The 21,490-nt window shown below is 60.2% G+C and overlaps 1 protein-coding gene across 5 annotated transcripts in view; it reads right to left on the bottom strand.

Moving 5' to 3' along the window:
- Positions 1–1,492: 1,492 nt before the first annotated feature.
- Positions 1,493–21,490, bottom strand: part of BSN (bassoon presynaptic cytomatrix protein) — a 32,165-nt gene continuing 12,167 nt past the window's right edge. For 4 of the 5 annotated variants that reach the window (XM_027098658.1, XM_027098657.1, XM_027098659.1 and 1 more), the window contains 7 exons: positions 14,793–21,437; positions 10,470–12,546; positions 9,353–10,164; positions 9,126–9,225; positions 8,441–8,572; positions 8,129–8,183; positions 1,493–7,764 (listed from right to left, as the gene is read on the bottom strand). In XM_027098658.1, coding sequence (XP_026954459.1) covers positions 8,143–8,183; positions 8,441–8,572; positions 9,126–9,225; positions 9,353–10,164; positions 10,470–12,546; positions 14,793–21,437 — 9,807 coding nt within the window. In that variant the 3' untranslated portion in view covers positions 1,493–7,764; positions 8,129–8,142. The remainder of the gene's footprint in view (positions 7,765–8,128; positions 8,184–8,440; positions 8,573–9,125; positions 9,226–9,352; positions 10,165–10,469; positions 12,547–14,792; positions 21,438–21,490) is intronic. The other variant, XR_003431130.1, reaches the window with a different exon arrangement.

Raw genomic sequence — 21,490 nt, 5'->3', positions numbered from 1 at the left:
GAAAAGAAGGGCAGAGGTGCGCTCCTGGCAGGGGCCACAGAGCTCGAGCCCTGGAGCTCCGGGGCGTGGGGCAAAGAAGGGCGGGTGCAAAGGTAACAGGGTGTCGCCTGGTCTTATCGGCCACCAGGCCTACCCCAGAAGCTATCTGCCCCTGCAGCCCTCACCCGCCCCGCTCAGTGGCACCTTGCTGGGGATCATGAGCGTGTGGGCCTCTGTCTGCCTTCCCAGGCCTCAGCCCAAGTTCTTGGGTGTAGAGGGCCTGGGGGGTCAGGCTCCACCCAGAACCAGAGAGCTTCCTGTGGAAAGAAAAACCTGGGCAGGCAGGCTCCCTCAGGACAGTGGCACTGGACTGGGCAGGCTACAATGGCAGAAGAAGGCAGGAGAGGCTGGGCAGCGGTCAGGCCAGCAGCAACGGATGTCCCCTCCTCCATATACCCTGAGCCTGGCTGGTCTTCCACACCTCAGGGCCCTGGCTCCCTGCACCCTGCCTTGCCTTTGACTGAGATCCCACTTGACTGGCCTGCAGCTTCTCCTTCCATTGGATTAGTTAACTAAAAACAGTTTCCACTTTCTGAGGCCACTTAACTTGTGAGCATCCAGTGTGTGCAGGACTGTTAAGGCCAGAACTGGGAGCAGAAAGAGTGGCCCCAGCCACCAATCTGGGTGGAAAGTTGGAAACTAGGATGTTCATTACAGCATTGTTTATAACAGGAAAACTGGGAACGTGGTGCCTGTCCTTGAGGGCATGTGCAGTAGACTGGCTATAAACTCATGGTGCAGCTCTCTGGAGGCCGGGCACTGGAGGATGAACATCTAAATACTTGGAATGAATGTGTAGAAGTAAGCAGGAGGCTAGAAAACAGTAAGTACTGTGCCTTCTGGCTTCTGTTTAAAATGAAAAAGAAAAACACAAACAGGAAGGAAAGACATGCATCAAGATACTAACTTTAGGGAAGGCCAGAGGTGAGGCTGATACTCGTTTCATTTATCTGTGTTTTAAAAAATTTCTAGCAACTCTGGGTTACTTTGATAAGGAGGCTCTCCCATCCTGGGGAAGGACTAAGATCTAGCAGCCCCCAAGAGTTTGGGGGTTGGAGTGGACACAGCAAGGCAGACAGGTGTAGGGCTTGTTGGCAACACCAGGGGGCAGCACCTGCTCACCTGCTTCCCCAGGGAACCAGGCCCTAGAAAGCTGTTTGTGCAGCCTCGACACTCAAAGGCTGTGGAGGCACAGTCCCTCAGCAGTCTGCCCAGTGAGCTAACCGCTCCCTCCAGGTCCAAGCATTAAACCTGCCTTGGGGCGCCTTTGTGGAGAGGCCCACTGTCTTTGGACAGATTGGTATGAACTCAGCCCTGGCCTTGCCAGTACTTCTGCAACTTTGCCTTTTCACTCTTTTCCCTTTAACTGTGAAAAGATAGGACTGTCACAGTTTGGGGATTTGTTCCTCTGCCTACGCCTTCCCGTTTCAGAAACCATCCCAGAGACAGTCTGTAGGTTGTTTATATCAAGTCCTTTTATTCTGATACCACAGAATTACCTTGTTACAATACAGGGGGAGGGACACTGAAGTACCACGAGTTCTCACAGAGCACAGGAGGACGGCACACGATTCACAAGGTCATGTGGAGGACTCGGGTCATTCATTGCACTTACAACTGTAAACTTGTTTGTTTGACTTTGTACAGCACTCTTCCCCCCTCAAATAAAGAAGGAGAGAAGGAAAGAAAGGGAGAGAGGAAAGAAGGGAGGCAGGGAAGGAGTGAAGGGGAAGCAAAAACAAGACATGGAAGCTAGCAGAGGAAAGGCATTGGGCGGCCACCACTCTCCAGGGCACTGCACTTAGAGAGAAGGAGCTGATTTGATCCCAGAGGCCAAATGAGGCAGACACACACACACATACACACTCACACACTTGTTCACATGCACACACACACACTATCTCATGACTTCCATGGCTCTCCAGTGCCACCCCAGTGCACATGGCAGCAGGGCTGCTGGTACCCAGGGAGACAGAAGTGATATCTCTGAGGAGTTTCAGTTGGTCAGGCCTGTCCCTCTGACCCTGTCGGAGTCCACAATGACAAGTATTTACAGAATGGGGGGAGGGGGCACGAGGGCAAGGGAGGGGCCAACAGGCCAGGACCTTGTTGTCATGGTAAAGAATCTGCCTGGAAAACTCCCCACAGGCTCCAGAAGACAGGCCATGGTTGCTGCCACTGCTGCCCAGTCATCATGGGCCCTGAGACCACCCTCTCTTCCCAAGGACTAAGTGGATGGTGGGGAAGCGGGGTGTCACCGTGAATGCATTAGGCCCTGAAGTAGACAGAGGCGGCAGTGCCCTTGTTCATGACACTGGGTCGGGGGAGGGTGTAGAGAAGGCCTGGATTGCATCCCAGAGAACCCCTTGCCCATGTGGAAATGTGCTTGGTGCTCCCCACTGCCCAAGGCATCGAATGCTGGTCCCTCAGCCTCTGGCCCCCAGAGCCACAGCTGTATCCACACAAGGGCCAGGACACCTGTGGCCCAGAGGCCTGCTCCAGCCACCTTCACAAGGGGTGATAGGCACAGATGTGTCCTGTGGATACACTGGGGGTTAGGGAGTGGCAGATGTCAGAAATTTCAAACTCAGAAAGCTTGGCCAGAAAGGAGATTTGCTGAAGCGTCAACATTGGAGAGCGTGAAACTAGCTTTGATGGAGGCTGACCTGCTGTCATCTCCCTGCCTGTTCCCTGCTCCTGGTCCCATCCCTTGGCCTTTTATCGGGAGGATCGCTGCATTAGTCCCTCATGTATCCAGCCACTAGGCACATCCCCACAAAGACCTGGCCCTGGGTGGTCAGAGGTGCCAGATGGTGGCCTCCTTCAGCCCTTGCACAGATGGCCTCATACAGCCCAGGCCTGATCTCTGGGATGAGGCAGGTGTCCCGTTGGATGGGTGAAGCCCAAATCCAGAAGGGCAGGGTCTTAGGCCCAACACAAGGGTTGACAGCCTCCTATCTCATCCACAGCTGCCAGAGGTGGGCCAGGATCCCTCTCTGAAGGGGTTTGTAGACCTTATGGGAAAGAATGAGAAATGTGGACCCCTGAGAAATGCATGGTGCAAACCAGAGCACTCTGGAGGAAGGCCAGGCCTGGAGGGGTCGGGCAGCTACCACCTGCCACACTCTTGGCTCAGTCTTAGAGAAGCTGATGAGCAGTGGGATACTTAGGCTTCAGAGATAGGGGCTGGCAGGGAGTTTAGGTCCTGGAGACAGATGCAGAGAGTGTCACAACAGAACCTTCTGTAAGTTTTGTTATTGAGAAGCTTCCCAAGAAACTCAGCTTGAAGCCACTGTCTATGTGAATATGCACTCTGATCAAAGATGACACTGTCAGCTGTCCTCACCACAAATGCCAAAACTCCAGCTCTTCCTGAGCATTCTCTGGCCCCCTGGCCAGATCTCCTGGCTCACAGACCTTTGAGCCTCCCAGCCACAAAGGAGAAGTGCAGTCAGGAGCTGGGCCCTACCCTTGGCCTCTGTCCCTCTGGCTACAGACGCAGCCCAGCTCTGCTCTTCAGCAGTGCCCTGCTGGGAAGGGGCGACCAGATGTCTCTGGCTCAGGGCTGGGATAAGTGGGGGAGTGACTTACAGATGGAAATCCTACAGCAAACCTTCCGAATGTTCACACGCACACATCCTGTGTGGGCTCCCACCACATGTCTCCTCAGAGACATCTTGGTCAGAGAAACCTGCAGAGGGTGTGGGGCCTTGTACTGCCGGGCCCACAGCCTGGCATGCTCAGGCAGCAATTCCGGCGGGTCCTCACTAGCTCGTGCAGAAGTTAGCTAGAAGCACTCCTGAAGGAGAGGTTCTGAGACAAAAAGAACTCCAAGCAAGAGGGTCGAGCATTGAAAATGGATGAAATCGTGCAAAGAAGCTGCGAGCTGTGCATGCTCCACTGCGGGACAGGCGGTGACTCGCCTGGCAGCAGCGAGTCCTGCCACAGGTCGAACATGCCACAGACTGAGAATTTCACACACACAGTGGGAGCAGGGGAGGGGGAAGGGAGCGAGGGGTTTGATATGAGCATATCTATCCAGTTTCTCAATTGCAGGTTTGCAATTAACTCCTTATACATAACACAGAATTTAATAAATATTAACAGTTGTCTTTGAGGGTTTATATTTCATTGCATAGAACGTTAGAGATGAGACTTGTGGCTGTGCCCAAGGTGAAGGGAGGCCCCTAAGGGAAGGGCCTCAGGGAGGAACACTGCCCAGTCCACCAGGTGGATGGACGGTGCCACACTCCCCAGCACAGGGCCCTGGGCCCTTCCCTTGGCTGGCAGAAGCCCTGGCCCCTCTGCTCTGAGCATGTCCACTGGTGATGGCTTAAGAAGGACTGGAGTTGCACGGTAAACAGAGGCGGGCTGAGGGGCCTCCCTAGACCCCGCCCTGGGGTTGTGCTCTTGGTGGCCTGCTGCCCACTATTGCTTCTAAGTCAATATTCTCCCCATGCTGAGCAGGGGCAGAGCAGAGAGGGAACCAAACCATCAGTCACAAGGTGGTGGTGGAGGGGAGAGGCAAGGAGGTGAGCCGAGAGAGCGAAGAGAGAAAGGGTGGGGGGAGAAATAAAAGAACAATGTTTATGAGGTATACACTTAAATCAAACTGAAATAATTAAGGCTGTTCTTGAAATCAAAAGAAATCCCCAGGTGTACGAACGAGGAGCCGGCTGGTCGAGACAATGGTGGTGCCGCTGGGATGCTCACGATGACTGGGGGTGATGGCTTTGAAGATGGTGGCGGGCGTGCTAGCACGCGGCCACCCACGGGCTGGGAGAAGCCTCAGCCAGCGCCCACGCTGCTTTTCGGTGCTATGGCCTCTTATTTCAGCGATGAGACAGTGTTAGGTCCTAATGTTTGTAAAGTTCTCCCAATCCCACGCTAGCCACATGGAAGTCTGCTCCGGTGTCACCCAGGGGGCAGGGTGAAGGGGGCAAGGCCCTGTGGCCACAGAGGGATCTGGGCCAGCTGGAATGTGAAGGAAACGGAGCCCAGGGCCCCCAACCCTCAGTCAAAGCCCCTCTCCAAGGCTGTGGAAAAACTTCTGGCATTGTGGAGGGAGGGCAGCGTCCGTCAAAAACAGGCTGCGCGCGCCCAAACTCTGTGTATAACGCATTGGTAGCCTGGCTGGCCAGGCCGCGGAAGGCGGCTGTGGGAAGAGCAGCAAGACTGCCGCGTGACAGGGCCTGAAGAGAGGGTTCCTCCCTCCCAACGACGGCTACGCCTTGAAGGTGGTGCCCTGAGGAGAGCAGGGTCTCTGGAAAGACAATCACAGGTCCCCCTGGGCCAATGGTCCCACTTGACCAACAGATGTTTCACCCCGGCAGCTGCTGTTAGAAAACATCCCGTCCTCAACTGAGGCCCGCCTGCCACGTCCCACCTGGTGTGAGTCTTTGGGCCAAGGTTTGCCAGATTGTAGATGCTTGGAGGAGAAAAGGGGGGAGGGGGAAAGGAAACAGGAAAGACAGAAGAATTTTGTCAAGAACTGTGGACAGCTGCTTCCCGCCCGCACTCCTTCCAGCTGTCTGCCACAAGCTGACGGCCTGGCTCCTCCTCACCCACGGGATCCCACCCCACTGAGGCTGGGGGAGAGGGGTGCTTGGGCAGGTTTGAGGTCATAAAGAGAAGATCAGGAAGAAAGAATCAGGTTGGCCAGGAAGGGCCACTTCTTTAACACAAGTTGCTTTTTGTTTCTTAAGAGTGAGGGAGATGGGATTTTGTTTAAAACAACAAGCCTCTCCCAGCCCACTTCTGAAATTTCCACAGAAGACACCAGGAGATAGACACTCACAGAAGCACTGACCGCTTGGCCCACTCAGCCAAATGCCAGAACTTGAGGGTGATTCTTTTAATTACAAAGTTAGTGGTCTCAGTAGCCCACGCACATCGTGTGACAGGACACAGAACAAAAGGAACGACGCAAGTGGTTCCTTTCCCTCCCTGGTAACAGTGCCCTACACCCAAGGTGGGTCCTGCCATAGACCTGGTCCATGGGCTGCCCCTCTTTCCCCTCCCTTCAGCACAACTTCTGATTTCATACCTGTTTCAGGGCAACTCAGAGGAAACATCCAGCTGGGTGGGAAAGTGTCAGGGAGCCCGCTGTCGTGGGGTGAAGGCAGGAAGAACACTGAGGTGCTGCACTGTGGCTACTCTAATTAGAATAAGTTCCGGGCTCTTTACTTTCGCCTACAAAGCCCACCCCAGCTGGCTCCTGCCCCCTCTGACGTCACCCCGACCATCTCTCCCCTCCACTGTGGATCTAGCTGTGCTGGCCTTTTGTCTGTCCCTGAGGCCTATCTGTCTCATCAGAGCCTCTGCGGGTGCTGTTCCCTCACTGGGCACATCCCACAGCAGCCTCTTCTCCTCCCTTGAGCCTTACCCATCACTGACCACTTTCTCTAGAGTGGCCCCCTCCATGCCATAACCCTGCGTCCCTGGCTTCAGAACACTTATAACCTTCAGAAATTATCTTTTAATCTCATTTTTTAAAAACTTATTTATTCTCTGCCCCTCTTAACGGGCTGTCAGCTTGAGAGGGCAGGGACTTGGTCTTGTTCCCTGCTGGATCCCCAGAACTCAGAACAGGGCCCAGCACCTACCTAGGGCCTGACAAACATTTATTGAATAAATGAATAAATGGATGGGAAACTGGACCTTTCCAGTTTCCCTGCTAGTCCTCCAGAGATAGGTGGCCCTTTTGGCACTACACCTAGCTCCCTCCCACAAGCAGGCCAGGCCCGGGCAAAGGCCCTTGCTGGCCCCAGCGCTCCCTCGTGATTTGCTTGTTGAGTGCCTGGCCCTGCCAAACACACACCTGCTCACTATGAGAAGCACCCACACCTCCATACTCTTTAACAGTAGAATTCGCAAAGGCGCGGTAGGAAGAGGGTCCCAAGGCTATGGAATGGGAGGAGGTGGTCCCTGGCTGTGCGCAGAGCAGCACCAACAGCCAGCCTACCCTCCCTGCCATCCTGCATGATGTACCGCTTCCTCCTTCCCGCCCAGAGGCAAGGCCAGGTCCAGAGGAGGCTCTAGGCAGAGGCTTCAGATCCTGCTTTGGCCATTGCAGCCCAGAGAGAGCCAGGGCTCCCATCCTGAGGCCCTTCCACTCTCTCCCTGGGCTGACCTGGTCTGGAGCTGAGACTCCTGTCTGGGTGACCTCCCTTTCCGCTCCATCCCTTTCCTGTCTGCCTCTCCACTCATTCTGCTTTTCCACCTTGCAGGTCTTGAACTCAGCCTGTGAAGCCAATTGTATCTTGACGTCACACCAAGGAGTGCTAAGCTCTGCAGGGTTTGAGGACTCCAGCCTCATCTGAATGTCTGGAGCAAAGGTCCCAGCACTAGGCCTCAAGGACGGGGCTTTGGAATCAGTGCCTAGTGTACAGACCCCAAGTTGTGGGGCACGGTTTGCTCTGCCGGGCCCCTTTCCCAAGGTTACTTACCTGACTCACCTCAGCCAGCTCAGTTGTCTCTGCCTCCCAGGTAGAAGCTGGGCCCATCCTAGCTGAAGGAAGCCCACCAGGTCCCTCCTGGCTCACACTTACAGGAACTGGGTCAGTCTGGTCAGCTAGGCCTTGGCCCTTCACTCCCTCCTCTGCCTCACCCAACCCTAGTCCTGATACTCACTGTTATACGCAGAGTCCAGAGCTGCGCCCAGGCCTCTGACTCCAGAGATTTTTCCACAGCAATGATATCATCTCCCTTCATTTCTTCAAGAGCCTGTGGAGCATTTACAGAGGAGGGCTGGGAGGAGCTGTATCCCAGGGGGACCCACCTACAACCTAATGTCAACTCATAGCTTTAGGAACCCTGTTGGGGGCTAAGGGGTGGTAGAAAAGGACAAAGGGATGTTGGCCTTGGCTTCCCTTTGCTGGGGACCTCTACTGTGTTGGCCACATGTTGGGACCTCTGTGCACAGGGTCCCTCTTCCTCTTCCTCCTCCCACTTTCATAGGGGAAGGACACTGCAGCTCTGGCCACATCACCCACTACTGAAGACCACATTCCTCCCAGAAGACCCCGCAGGACTTAAGAGCCCTGACTCGAGCACCAGGAGAGGGTGGGTACAGGCAGCTCATACTCACCCTGCAGGGCATGGTCACCAGAAGGAGGAGAATTTTTTGCCAAAAGCAGACACAGCTGTGACAGAAAAAGGAGAGAGGTGTCAGGAAGTCGGGCTAGGCTCCCTCCTAGTCAAGGCCGTTTGGCACAGTGAAGCCAAGCTCAGCCTAAGGGGCAGGGACTACCCAGAGAACCACTAGGCCGCAGCAGGTGGGCCCTCGGGCTGGCCTGTGCCTGGGTGACTGAGCCCGGAACCAGTCCCCAGACCCGACCTCTGCCAGAGTAGGGCCCTGGAGCAGCCGTCCACCCTGGACCTGGCTGTAGGCAGTGCGTACCTTCCGTCAGCTTGCCGGCCTGCTCTGCTGCCCCACCAGGGAGGATCTTGGAGAGCACACTCTCCCCGTCGGCACCTGGCTGGCCGGCAGGAGCCCCTGGGGTCCCTCCAGGCTTGGCTCCAGCCTTCATGCCTAGGGGTAAAGAAACCACCATCATAAGCTGTGCTTGGCCTGGCTCTTCAGCGTCTGAGTGGGAGAGCAGCTAAGAGGGAATCTGACCACGGGTACCCTGTGAGGTGGAGGGTGAAGAGGAGGATAGAGAAATAAAGAGAGGAAGGTAAGAGTGGGAAGAAAAGGGGTGGGAGGAAGCAGCAAAAAGGAGACTGAGGAAGATAAAGAGGGAGAAAGGGAGGAATAGGCAGAGGAAGATGAGAAGGCAGAGGAGAGAAGGGAAGGGGAAGGAAGGAGACAGTAGGAATCCATGGTCCTGGCCCTGTGATCACCAGCACCTTCGAGGCTCCCTGCCCAGAGCTGCCTGGGCCCTAAGGCCCCAGTGCTGGTGATCCCATTGGCTCATTCTAACCCCAGGCTCGTTTCTGCTGGGGAGGCCTGCAGTGCACTGGGCACCTTCTCAGAGAGCAGTGAAGGCATGCAGTGCAGGGGAGCTCAGGGTGCCAGTCAGCACAGGAAGAGGGCAGCCCAGGTACTCTTGGTCATAGCCAAGGGCATCCAAAGGCAGGCTCACCTGCAGGTCCAGGTCCTGGTGGTGGCTGGGCCTGAGGAAGTCTCCCCTGCTGGGGTGCTTTGGCAGTCCCTTTAGAGCCGTTCGCCTGCTCTGCCCGCGGCTGCAACACAGAACCCATAGCTGAGCTACCACGCGTCAACTCTGCCCAGCCTGGAACCAAGGGGCTGTCCAAGCTGCAGTCCCAGCATCCACCCTGGGGAGGATCCACGTACTGGAGCCTTACTTACTGGCCCTGATGGCTGCGGGCCTGTGGCTGTCGAGGGCCCTGGCTGAGGCTTCCCTGCTGGCTGGCTGGCAGCGGGGGCCGGACCCCGAGCAGCTGGCTGGCCCTGCTCCTGCAGGCGGGCCTGCGAAGGGGCCTGCTGCAGAGGCTGTAGCCCGAGACCCTGCTGCTGCTGCTGCTGCTGCTGCTGCTGCTGCTGCTGTGTCTGCGGCTGGCGTGATGCTGTTGCTGAGGGCGTCTGCCTGGATGGAGGAGGCTGTGACTGCTGTGGACCTGGAGCTGCCTGCCGACCTTGCGGCTGCAGCTGGGGTTCTGGCTTTGGCTGCAGTGCAGCGGGCCCTGAGTGGGCCTGCCGGGAGCCCTTCTTGCTCTCAGAGGCATGATGGTACGCTGATGGAACACGGGATGGCTGTGAATATTCACCGGAGCTGGGGTACCCAGGCTGACCCTTCTTCTGCACGGTCGGGGCAGGGCTGGGCTGAGGGTGAGGCCGGGCCTCATGGCGACTCAGGTCTCGAACGTGTGGTTTGGCAGCACGCCGTCCCGGCTCCTCGCCAGTGTGGCGGCCTGAGTGCCGCCCGTGGTCACCATGGTGTCGGTGTTCCTTGGCTGAGGCATGGCGGCCTGGGCCACCCTCATCGTGTGGCCACAGGCCCTCCTCGGGGGGCTCATCGTAGTCGTGGTAGCCGTGCCTGGCAGGGCCTCGCTTCTGGGAGGAGGAGGAGACTGCGTGGCCCCCGTGGTGCCTGAACCGGTCAGAGCGGGCATCCCGGGGCTTATCAAACCAGTCTGTCTCCTCCTGGCCCAGGTGATACGCTTCAGGGACCAAAAACAGAACACCATCAACCCCCGGGCTGGCCGCAGTGGGAGGCCCAGCTGAAGCCATGCAAGGAAAACAGAGGGTGGGCGCCACAGCCACAAGCGTAATGCCAGGCCCCAGCCCCCTCCCACAACCGGGCCAGGGCGCGGGTGCAGCAGGCAGGAAGGGCAGCCTGCAGCAGGGCCCACTGGGTGAGGCGCCAGGCCAGCCCCACTGAGACATCTCAGGGCTCAGGGCCCCACGGGCGGGCAGGCCCCCCAGGTGCTGAGCATCTGCAGAAATCACCCCCAGCTGCCATTACCTTCGCTGTCGGAAACTACGCAGTGGGAATCATCCAGGATGTAGCCCTCCTCACACTTATGCGCGTGGGCTCGCGGTCCATCCTTGACATGCTCCTGGACGTCAGGCATGGAGTGGCTGGAGCAGAACTGTGGGCAGGTGTCCCCCGGGGGGAGGGTGCCCCCAGCAGGGTGAGGCCGCCCCAAAGGGCTGACGGGGCTCTCCTCTTCAGAGGCCTGGCTCCGCATGGGGGGCCGGGGCCGGCCATGGGCCATGCTCAGAGATGAGGGCTTGGGGCCCGCTTTTTGAAGTCGCTCCACAGCCTCCCGTTCCCGCTCGTATCCCTTGGCCCGGCCACTGACGTCATGGCTGGAGAGCTTCTCCCCGCTGTATGCAGATGCCACCCGGGACCGGCTGCTCCCACTGTACACGCGGTCATCCTCTTCCACTGGGTCCCGGCTGGACACCCCATAGTACCTCTGCTGCTCATACACATTCTTCTTGAGCCCATAGGTGATTTCGTCCTGGAACTTCCTGCCCCGAGAGGCCAGGCTGCTGCTGACTGCAGAGGACGGGTAGGAGGCCAGGTCTGACTCTACATCCTTGGCCTCTTCGATAGGTGAGAACTTGGAGATCTTTTGCTCCATGCCCTGCTTCCGGTGCTTGCTGCGCTTTGAGGAGACGGCAGCCGGGGCCAGGCTCTTGGAGGGATGCTTGGGCCCCACGGGGCCTGGGCTATACTTCTCTGCTCGAGCCCCGTGTCTGTAGTCACTGTCACTGTAATAGTGGGTGCTAGCTAGTCGGCCATTGCTCTCCACGCTCCTGTGATGGCCGCTCTTCCCACGGGGGTCGTAGGAGTCCTCCTCGGATTCTTCCTCCCCTCTGGTATAGCAGCAGGGCAGTGTGGGCCCCTCAAGGACACCTGGTTCTCCTGGCTCTTTCCCTGGACGCCCACTGCTGCTCGGCCCCAGGGGCTCCAGCTTCTGGCTGTCAGGGGCAGTGGAAGCACTGTCCTTGGTCAGCTCACTGATGTCGTCAATCATCACATAGTTCCGAGGGACATTCTGCTCCAGGCTGGTGTAGTGTGAGTCAGAGGGGTAGGTGGGGGCTGGGCTCAGGCTCACACCACTACGGTCACTGGCCCGCGGCAGCTCAGGGGCCTTTCCTTGTTCATAGCTGCTGCTTACTGCTGGGCCACTATAGCTGGTTTCAGACGAGGCTGCAGACATGGTCACGACAGGGCTGGCGATCACCTCATAGTTGGTGGGCACCTTCTGCTCCAAGTCGGCTAGTGATGTCTGGCGTGGCTTCTGGTGGGGGGTACGGCTGTCAGTCGGGACTGGGTAAAGGGTGCTCTGTGTGGTTGGCATGGGTGTTTGGGCTGTATAATGGCCTGTGGGACGGAAAGCCTGCTGGCTTGGCAGGCCAGGCTCAGCAGGGTAACTGGTGCCGGGAGGAAAGGCAGGTGCTGGGTACGTGCTGGGGCCAGGGTAGGTGGGTGCCTGGTGGGCTGGGAATCCATTCTGTGTTGGCCCACCGCTGCCTGCAGCATACTGTGGCGCCGGAGGTGGGAACCGGGATTGCTGGAAAGCAGTGGGGCCGGAGGGAGTGGCAAGAGCAGCGGCAGTGACAGGGAAGTCTGCATACTGGCCAGCCGGAGTGGCACAGCCCTGGAGCCGCAGCTGGTTGAGCTCACTGTCTGACAGGTAGTCGCGATGCTCACTGAGACCACGCAAGGGCGGGTAGTCACGGCCACCCCGGTCTCTGGCCAAAGACTCTTTGCGCTGGGTGATGCCCAGCTCCAGGTACTTGAGCTTGGCGTCGATCTCCTTCTCCTCCTCATCCAGCTCTGCCTGCTTCTTGCGCAGCTTGGTGGACTCGTGCTCCACCAGCCGCAGGTCCCGGTCCAGCTCCCGGAGCAGGCTGGCCTTGGTGGCAGGGACAGCGGCGGGCCCCACCAGCCCACGCTGCAGCAGGCTGGCCGCATACAGTTGTGGGGGAGCCTGGCCAGCCAGGGGCAGGTGAGCCTCCTCTGGAGGGGGGCTAGGCAGTGTCCGCTTCACCTTGCGGACCAGGCCGTTGGGTGGCAGCGCCGACACCTGAGACAGAGGGAAGGGCGGGCAGCACTGAGACCCAAGGTGTGGGTGGCCTGGCAGGCACAAGGTAGAAGAGCCCTGGCCTGGGCTCGGGTAGGGGCTGGGCTCCACGCCGTCAGTGCCCCGATTCACCAGGCAGCCTTGAGGCCTGCCCTGCCCACCCACTGGCCTTGGAGGGAGGGCCTGTGATCATCTTACAGGCCTTCTCCTTCCCAGACCTCGGGGCAGTGGGACGGGAGGAAGCAGCAGATGCCCCTCTGTGCTGATGTCTAATACTGGCCTGGCACACAGCACGTCTCCAACAGGCTTGCCACCCTCCGCCTCCCACTGAGGGTACTGAGGTGAGGAGAGTACAGGTCTGGCTCTGGGTTTGGGTCCTAGCAGCTGGCAGGAGCCAAGGGCAGTGGAGGGCCATGGACAGGAGTGGAGTGGGTCCTGGGCCCACCAGGTTCCCTAGAGGATCATGACAGGGGGCGCATGCTGACTGGATGTCAGGTGCTGCAGGCTCCGAGTCTTTTCTGCCTCCTGCCCTTCTCCTCTCTAAAGTGAAATGCAATTCAGCCACCTGTCCGCTCTCCTCCTCCCGTGGCCCTGTACCACCCTCTGTCAAACTGTGCCCTCGGTCTGGCCCCAGCTCCCTCCACATCCCTGTCAGCCCACCGCTCTCTGAGGCTGCCAGGCTCCTCTAGGGCCTCTCCAGCCCTATCTCTGGCTACCTGGCTTCCCAGTCAGGGCTCCCTAACATGTTCTCCATGGGGTCCTCCTCACCTGCCCGAGGCTCCACATTGCCTCAAGGTCCACATTGCCAGAAGCTTTGTCCTGGGTCCTCCCATCGTCTCTAGCTCCCAGGCCTCTGGGTTTTATGGGCCACCCAAATCCCCTAAACACACTGGGGACTGACATCAGGCTTCTTACCTTTTACCTTGCCAAGAAACTACATAAAAGCCTCCCACCTACTTTCACCATATGTCATAAAGGAAATGATAATGTGTCCCCAAACCTCAGGACGAAGGGTGGCCTTTGATGGAATGGAATAAATTTCCCTCCTTGAACTCCTCACTCTGTTGTCTGTCTTTTGTCATTTGGTCTCACACCATGAGTGCCCATCGTGGCGTGGCCCCCCCATGGCTAGCCCATAGGACCTCTGTGCCGACCCTAGCACGGAGCCAAAACCACCTGCCTCTCTGACGTGCCTTCCCTGCCAGCCCAGACTCCTGATCCCACCCCCACCCCTCTGGCCTGCATACCCCAGGGCTCTCCACAACCCAGACTCACCTCCACAACCCCACCCCGACGCCTCACCTCTCTCCTCTCTGCATCACACTCAGAAAACGGGTAAATATACCTCCCAGTGCCTCTGGCTCCTAGGCGGTCTCCCCAGGGCCACCGTGCAGTCACTTCCTTGAGTCCATCTGCCCATATTCTGCCTAGGAAACTTTCTAAGATACCCATCTTGTCCTGTCTCACCTGCCTGAAACACCCAGGAGCTCCAAGGGCCTTTGAGAAAATCCCAACCCCCTCTTGGCCTGGCACTCAAAGTCCTTGGTGTCAGTCCCTTGCAACCTCCATCTTCCTAACATGCCGGCCACCTCTCACAGTCCTGGGACATCATTGGCAACTAAAGCCACAGACGAGGGTAAGTTTAGACTCCAGGAGCCCCTATCTAGGGCAGCAGACAGGTGTGTAAACAGATTTGCTGAGGGCCAGATAGGGGCATGGGACAAGATGAGGCAGAGAGCACGCTGCAGCCCACTGAAATGGGCCTTGAATGGTAGTCCAAAGGACTTTGGCTTCCTGTGGGGCAAGGGAGCCAGACCGGGGCTGGGGAGTGGGGAGCAGCCCAGCCAGGTCGGTGCTATGGTTTTCTCAGGAAACATCCAAAGAAGAGATTTGGAGTGGGAGGGGCCCAGGCTGGAGGGGAGAGCTGAGGAGGCCTGACGGGGGAGGTGGCAGGGACTGGACTAGATACGGGCTGTGAAGAGGCAGTGCTAGGGTGAGGCTGAAGTTTCTAGCAGGGTCTAGATGGCTGTGGTGGCCCAAGCGTGTGTGTTTTGCCCAGGATGTCCTTGCTGGGCTGCGGGCTCCACCGGATGTGCATCGAGATGTGCATCCGTTCCTCGACTCCTAGCTCTGGGCCTCTGGAGCTGGAGGTGACTCCACCCCCACCCCAGGAGACGCCCCTCCCTGTGGGGCCCCCCAGGCTAGGCAGAGACCCCTGTCCCACCCTGGACCAGCCCCTGTGCCCATACCTGGCTACCCAGTCCCCCCTGGTGCTGGTAGAGGGAGAACCTCTCTTTGGCAGACTCCTCGGCGGTGGGGCTGAGGGGCTTAGGGTCAGACAGGGACCGCTGCAGGGTCTTCATGGGGCGCGGCAGTGTCTGCTGGCGGAGAGCGCTGTCAGCCGTGAAGTGCTTCTGGGGACTCACGTGAGCCTTGTTCAGCCTCTCACTGGAAGCAAAGGAGGTGTCCAGGAGCCGGTGTGGGGAGAGGGGTGAGACTGGTGAGTAGAGGACCTGGGGGGACTTGGGAGGCTGGCGGCTCACAAGCTGTGAGAGAGACTCCGGGGGCAGGTGGGCCTGGTATCCAATCTCCAAGGGATCCGGCTTCTTTTTTTCGAATCTGCCCAGGGGCCCTGGGGTGACGATCTGGATGCCAGGCAGGTAGGGGCTGATGGCAGTTGGCCCTACAAGCTGCGGCCCGGCCACACCCTGGGCCTGCCCATCCGGCTCCGTCTGGCAGGCCAGGCTCTCCCCACGCCCAGTCTTCTCTGGCGCCGATATGTACCTGACGATCTCCACCTTGGGGTCGGTGGCAGCTGTGATGTGGATGGCTGGAGAGACTCTGGGCAGCTGGTCAGGCTCTGTCTGCACAGAGCAGTCGCTGATGGTCTGGATGCCCACGCTGCTCATGGCCCTCACGGCGGGGGCGGCAGTGGATGATGAGGCAGTAGCATCGTGCTTGCTGTCGGAGCCAGAGTCTGAGTGGCGAGAAAGACGGGACCTGCGGCGGCGCACTGGCTGCTCCCACTCGGCACTGTCCTCGTCGTCCGTCTGCACGCTGCAGTCAGCACTCCGCCGTGCCCGGCGCCGCCGGGTCAGGAGATAGCGGCCCTCTCCATCCTCATCATCCGTCTGCACGCTGCTGTCTGCAATCCTCCTGACCACACAGGGCTCAGGCCCTGACTCTGGCTCGCACACATCCCGCAGGCGTGGCATGGAGTGCCGCTTCTTGATACCACTACGGCCTGCCTCCCACTGCTCCTCAGTCTGCAGTGACATGTCCGAGGCGGAGCTGGGGAGACCCCGGTGCAGCAAGGGCTCACGAGGCTGCCCAGGCCCCTCAGGCCCAGGCACGGCAATGAAGGCTGCGTGGGTCAGGGGTGGCCAGTACTGGCCATTCTGAGCCAGCTCTGTGGCAGCTGGGGGAGGCCCTCGACCGGGTGCCTCACAGGCCACAGGGAAGGGAGCCTTCTGCCGCTGCTTCTGTTCCTCCAGTTGCTGCTGCAGCTGCTGCTGCAGCTGCTGGATCTGCTCCAGCTGCAGACGCTGCTGTGCTAGCTGCTCCCGCTGCAGTGCGAACTGAGCCTGCCGTTCCTCCTGCTGCTGCTGCAGCACATGGTGCTTGATGGTCTGCAGCTCCTGCAACTCCCGCTGCACCAGCAGCTGCTCTTCCTCGCGGTGCCTCTGCAGTTCCACACGCTCCCGCTCCAGCTCCTCCTGCAGCCGCAGCTGCCGCAGCTTTTCTAACTCCACCCGCTCTCGCTCCAGCTGTAGCAGCTGCTCCTGCTGCTTCCGCTGCCTCTCCTCCTGTGATGCTTCCTCCTTCTCGAGCCCTGGCCGGCTGAGGGCCCCACTGCCGCCCCCAGGAGCAGCATCTACCGGCGGCTTCTGGCCAGCCGCTGGGGCTGGGGCTGGGGCTGGGGCTGCTACAGCCTCCTTGACAGCAGCAGGGGTGGCTGTGGAAAGAGGCTCTTCCCGAGCAGCCCCTGCTGGCAGCTCTGGCCTTGGTGGGCCCCCAGCCCCTGGGGCCTTGGCAGCAGCAGGCTTCCCCAGGTAGACAGGACCCTCAGCAGGTGGAACGCTGGAAGCAGTGGGGAATCTACTTGGTACAGGATATCGGTATAGCCCTGTGGGCCCAAGGGGTACCCGGGGGGCAATCATGGGCATGCGTGTCAGGCTGGCGAGTGGCACGGCTGTGACTCCTCCGGATGCATAAGGCCTGTACATGCCACCACGCACCATGGGCCGCAGTACTGAGGCAGGCTGGGTGGTGATGGGCAGTGTTGCAGCAATTGGAGTGTTGATAGTCGAGTAGATCATGCCGTCGGCTGCACGCACAGTGGCTGTGGATGGCAGCAGCTGTCTGATTGCTGTTCCCTGGCCTGCTGTAGGCCTGTACTGGGCCACGTTCCCAGGACTCGGGTGGCCCTCCGGGAAGGTGGGGTTCCCAAGGAGGCCAGGTCTGAGGGGAGCCAGACCTTGCGGGGCACTGAGCCCTGGCTGGGGCTGATACTGCATGAGGTCGGGGCCACCACCACCGCTGCCACGCCGCCCTCCGTACTGGTCCATGGAGTTGAGGGCAGCACACATACGGCTGATCTCACGGGCCGTGGTGGCGCTGTACTGGGCCAGGCTGGCCTCCTGGAATCCAGCTGCATCTCCCCGTGGGCCATACCTGTGGTCTGAGTAGATGTTTGACACTGAGCTGTAGCGCCGCATGGGAAGCGGGTGAGTCAAAAGGTCTGTGGGATGACGTAGGTCCGTGAATGAACCATACTGCAAGCCCTGCCCAAGGTAGCGTCCATCTGCAAAGCCCAGGCTGTAGGAGTGCTTCAGTGAGCTGAGGTCCATGGCCGAGTCTCGTCCAGGGCCCTGGAAGAGGTGACCAATCCTGTGGGTGTGGTAGTTGAGGCCAGCCTCAGCCAAATTGGTGTCGGACATAGAGGAGTACAGCCTGCCAGGGAGGCCCTGTGGGTAGGGCCTCTGCTCCTCATGGGGCCCAGGCCCCCCGACCACCTGTGCCCGGTAGGTGGGGGCCTCGGGAGGCTCAGCGTCCCGGGGACTGTAGAAGGGGCCGCTGCTTTGGCCGGGTGGGGCAACATCTGCCACACTCTTCTCAGGTGCGCTGGGGGTGGGGTGAAAGGTACCTGTACAGCTACTGCCAAAGGGGAACTTGTAGACCATATCACAGCACGCCAGCTGGCTCTCGGGCCTCATCCCAGTGAGGTCCAGGGCACCTGCCGGCTCCTCTGGGAGCAGTGTGGTCACAGTGCCTGCTGTGCCTTCTCCCATCTGCACCACCACTGTATGTGGCTTCCTGGCACCTGGCAAGGCGTGTGACCGCAGCTCTGCGGGGGTGGCCCGATGGGGTTCGGAACCAGGCTCTGGCACTGGGCCTGACTTGAGGCCAACACTCTGGGCAGTGCCCACCTGAGTGATCAAAACATCCCTTCTGGCCAGAGGTGCCACCTGGTTGGGCAGGTTATACCTGGCAAACTTGGCCTCCCTGGGTCTTCCTCGGGGCCCACCACGGTAAGGGGCTGTCTGGACTGCCTGCTCTACCTGCTTGACCTGCGCCAGGCACACGGGGCTACCCGCACCCTGGCCAAAGTCCAGTCGGCTCTGGAAGGGGTCTCCATAGACCACAGGCTGCTTCTGCTGAGCCATGAGCACAGATGAGGCCATGGTGATGCTCACGGTGGTGGCGGTGCTGAGGAAGGCATGGGTCTGCTCCTGGGCATTGAGGTTGATAACCAAAGGCTGTACAGCGGTCGACTGCCGTCCTGGGATTGGATCCAGAGCAAGGCCGTACTTCCTCGCTTCCACAGCAAGAGAGGTCAGGTCCATGCCCTGGTCAGTGAGGATGATGGGCGTGGGCTTGATGGCTGTGCGAAGGTCTACCACGGCACTGCCAGGGGGCCTGGGGCCGGGCTCGACCCTAGACGTTCCAGGGACAGAGGAGATCCGGCACAGGGAGATGTTCTCAGCAGGGAGGGCGCCCCAGCTGTATAGTGCCAGGGGCCCATCTGCACCAGCACTGGCTGCCCGCGGGAAGCCAGGTGGCCCAGGTGGCTCTGGGGGCAGCTGAGGTGTTGTCTGGCTGTAGCTGTGGTTGGTGGGCTGGGTTTCAATGGGTGAGCACACTGGGGAGGTGGAGGCACTGGCATGGACCATCTTGGTCTGGCTGGAGGCATCTGACCCCAGTGTGATGACCATAAAGGGGGCATCCTGAGGGGACTGCTGCCGTACCAGGTGAGGCGTGCTGGGTCGGTGTGGCGTCTGTGTGCCCTGAGCCACCGTGGGTGCCGGGCTGGGGGCACCAGGGCTCCGTGGCATGTCCAAGGCAGGGGTCGGGCTTGGCGTCTGTGTAGAGAACTCTGCTGTGGCCCTTGGGCCCAGCTTGCCAGGGGAGAATGTGGGACTCTCTGAGGGAGAAGATGGAGAGAGAGGGGGGCTGGAGCCTGCAAAGTAGGAATATCCCCGGGAGGTCTGCGGGGTGCCACTCTCGCCATCACTCACACTCAGGGGCTTCTCTCTGGCAGCCCGTCCACTGACAGCAGGGCCACGGGGGGCCTGGGGTAGCTCCTCAGTTTGAGACCCATAGTTTGCAGTGGTTGGGCTCTGTCCATAGCTGTGGCCAGTGGAAGAGAGCAAAGGGCTGCGCTCAGAGCCTGCCGGGGAAGTCGGAGTCATGTACCCTCGTGGCAGGCCAGCTGGACAAGGAGCCGCAGCTGTGGAGGCTGGGGTCCCAGGGCCCTGGGCAAAGGTTATGCCTACTTCCTTGGAGGCAGAGCTGGGGGAGGCAGGAGAGCTGTGTAGCTTGAGGGGGTCCTGAGGCTCCTTTGCAAAATGCTGAGTAACACGGACATCGGGAATGACTCGGCCCCCACTGCTGTCAGAGGAGGTGGAGGTGGAGAAGGACACAGGGGCGGCGAGCTGGGTGGGACTGGTACCAGGGGTAAGTGGGCCGCCATTTTGTTTCATTGGGTCCATGTACGCACTCTCGGCATTTAGAAACTGCTTCTCCTTCTTCTTGTCCTCAGCAAAGGCCAGGTCCCGTGAGGAGGCCTGATGCATGCGGGCAATGCTTTGTGACGTCTGAAGGATCTCCTGGTACACGGCTGCTCCCAGGCTGGCTGGCGTGCCCTCCGAGGCCGGCTGAGCAGCCCCACCATAGTCATGGTCTGGGGTGTCCTGGTATTCGAAGGAACCCTGGCCCCGGGGGCCTACGGGCTGAGAGGGGCCACCATGGGGCCCACGGCCCCCTGCTGCCTGGCCTTGTTGCCGCTGGAGCAGCTCGGCCTTCCGCATCATCTCCTCATAGGCCTCCTCAGCGCTCTTGAGGGGCCGGCCGGAACTGGGAGTGGTGGTGCTGCCCAAGGGTGTCTCGGTTGGAGAGTAGAGGGACATGAAGGTGGGCAGGTTGTACTCACTGCCTGACTTGTAGAGCCGAGGGGGGCCCCCATCCAGGGCTTCAGCCTCCGAGTCAAGGGAGGGCGAGGGCGAGTACTCGGAGCAGGAGGAGCGATGTAGCTCCTCCATCTCGGCCGCCTGCCTCAGCTCCTCTGTGGGGGAGGCATCCTCAATGGGCGACAGGTTGCTGGGGGGGGTCTTGGAGCGCTCACGCCGCCGCTGGGCCCGCAGCTCCTCCTTGTCACGCCGGGTCTTGCGGGCCGTGCTGCGGATGCGCTGCTGCTCCACCTCCCGCATCTTCTCCTGCTCGCGCAGCAGCTCCTCCTCTTCCCGCAGCTCCTCCTCCTCTGAGGAGTCCTCGATGGTGGGCAGCAGGGGCCCATGCGAGCGGTGCCGGGCCTTGCGCTGCTGCTTGGCCTCTTCCAGCCGCTGCCGGCGGCTGGGGCTGCTGTCACTGTCCTCCTCCAGCGAGGACAGGGAGGTGGGCGAGGTGCCCGAGGTGTAGCTGGGTGTGGAGGCCGGCAGTGTGGAGGAGTGCTCCCCGCGGGAGCGGTCCTCAGGCGAGCCCGTCAGGCTCTCCATCTCCAGCTCGGGCTCCCGGTCCAGGCTGGGGTCAGGGCCTTGTCCCAGGTCCAGCTCATGGCCGTAGCTGCCCGTGCTATTGAGCTCGATGGTCTTGAAGCGGCGGAGCCCGCCCTGCAGAGCCCCACTGCCGTCTGCAGCCTCTGCTGGGCCTCCCTCGGAAAGCAGCTCCTCATAGCCCGTGGTGGCGTTGTGGGGCAGGCGCCTCTTAGGCAGCGCTCCCTGCTCTTGGCTGGGCTCGGGCCTGGGCCGGGGGCTGCCCTTCTGCGAGCCATGTTTGACGGGGCCGTGCCTGGGGGGGGCAGCGTCATCCTCCTCCAGGTTGTCTTCTTCGGCACTCATCTCCAGGATCTGCCGCCTCATGAACTCCTCATCAGTCAGTTCTGCTGCCCGGGATGGGGGCTGGGGCGGAAGAGGGGACAGGCCACCCTCACTGCTGTCCTCCACATAGTCATGCCTCAGCTGGCTGCCGAAGTCATCTGAGGACTCAGCTGTGTCCTGCTGCTCCCTCCGGCGCCCCCACTCCAGAGAGTCTTCTTCCTCCAGGATATCCTCCAGCTCCTCATCCGAGTTGAAGGCCTCGGGCATGATGGACAAGGAGTGGGGCCGCCGCTTCTGCTCCTCACCACTGCCGTAGCGGGGCTTTCTCCGCTCACCACTGGGGGCCGGGCCCTGGGCCTCCAGCGAAGGCCTCATGCTGCTCCCCACCTTGTGGAGCTCAGAGGGGCTGGGCGGGCATGGCCCTGTCGCCCCTGCACTGTCCAGCTGTTCCACCTCCTGCTGCACAATGCCTGTGATCTCACTCTGGGAGCTGGAGACACCATCGGAGGAATAGCCTGTGTCGCTGAGGCTCTGCGGGCTCCGAGACAGGTCCTGAGAGTAAGGCTTGCCCACCGGCTCCTGCAGCAGGGTGAGAAGCAGACACTGACTCCCCATGGCAGACGGCTCGTGGG

This window comes from Aethalodelphis obliquidens, unplaced genomic scaffold, assembly GCF_003676395.1.
Source record: "Aethalodelphis obliquidens isolate GAN/ISIS:26980383/991018 unplaced genomic scaffold, ASM367639v1 scaffold125, whole genome shotgun sequence".
In the NCBI taxonomy this organism is placed as follows: domain Eukaryota; kingdom Metazoa; phylum Chordata; class Mammalia; order Artiodactyla; family Delphinidae; genus Aethalodelphis; species Aethalodelphis obliquidens.
This window is presented reverse-complemented; position numbering and strand designations above follow the sequence as displayed.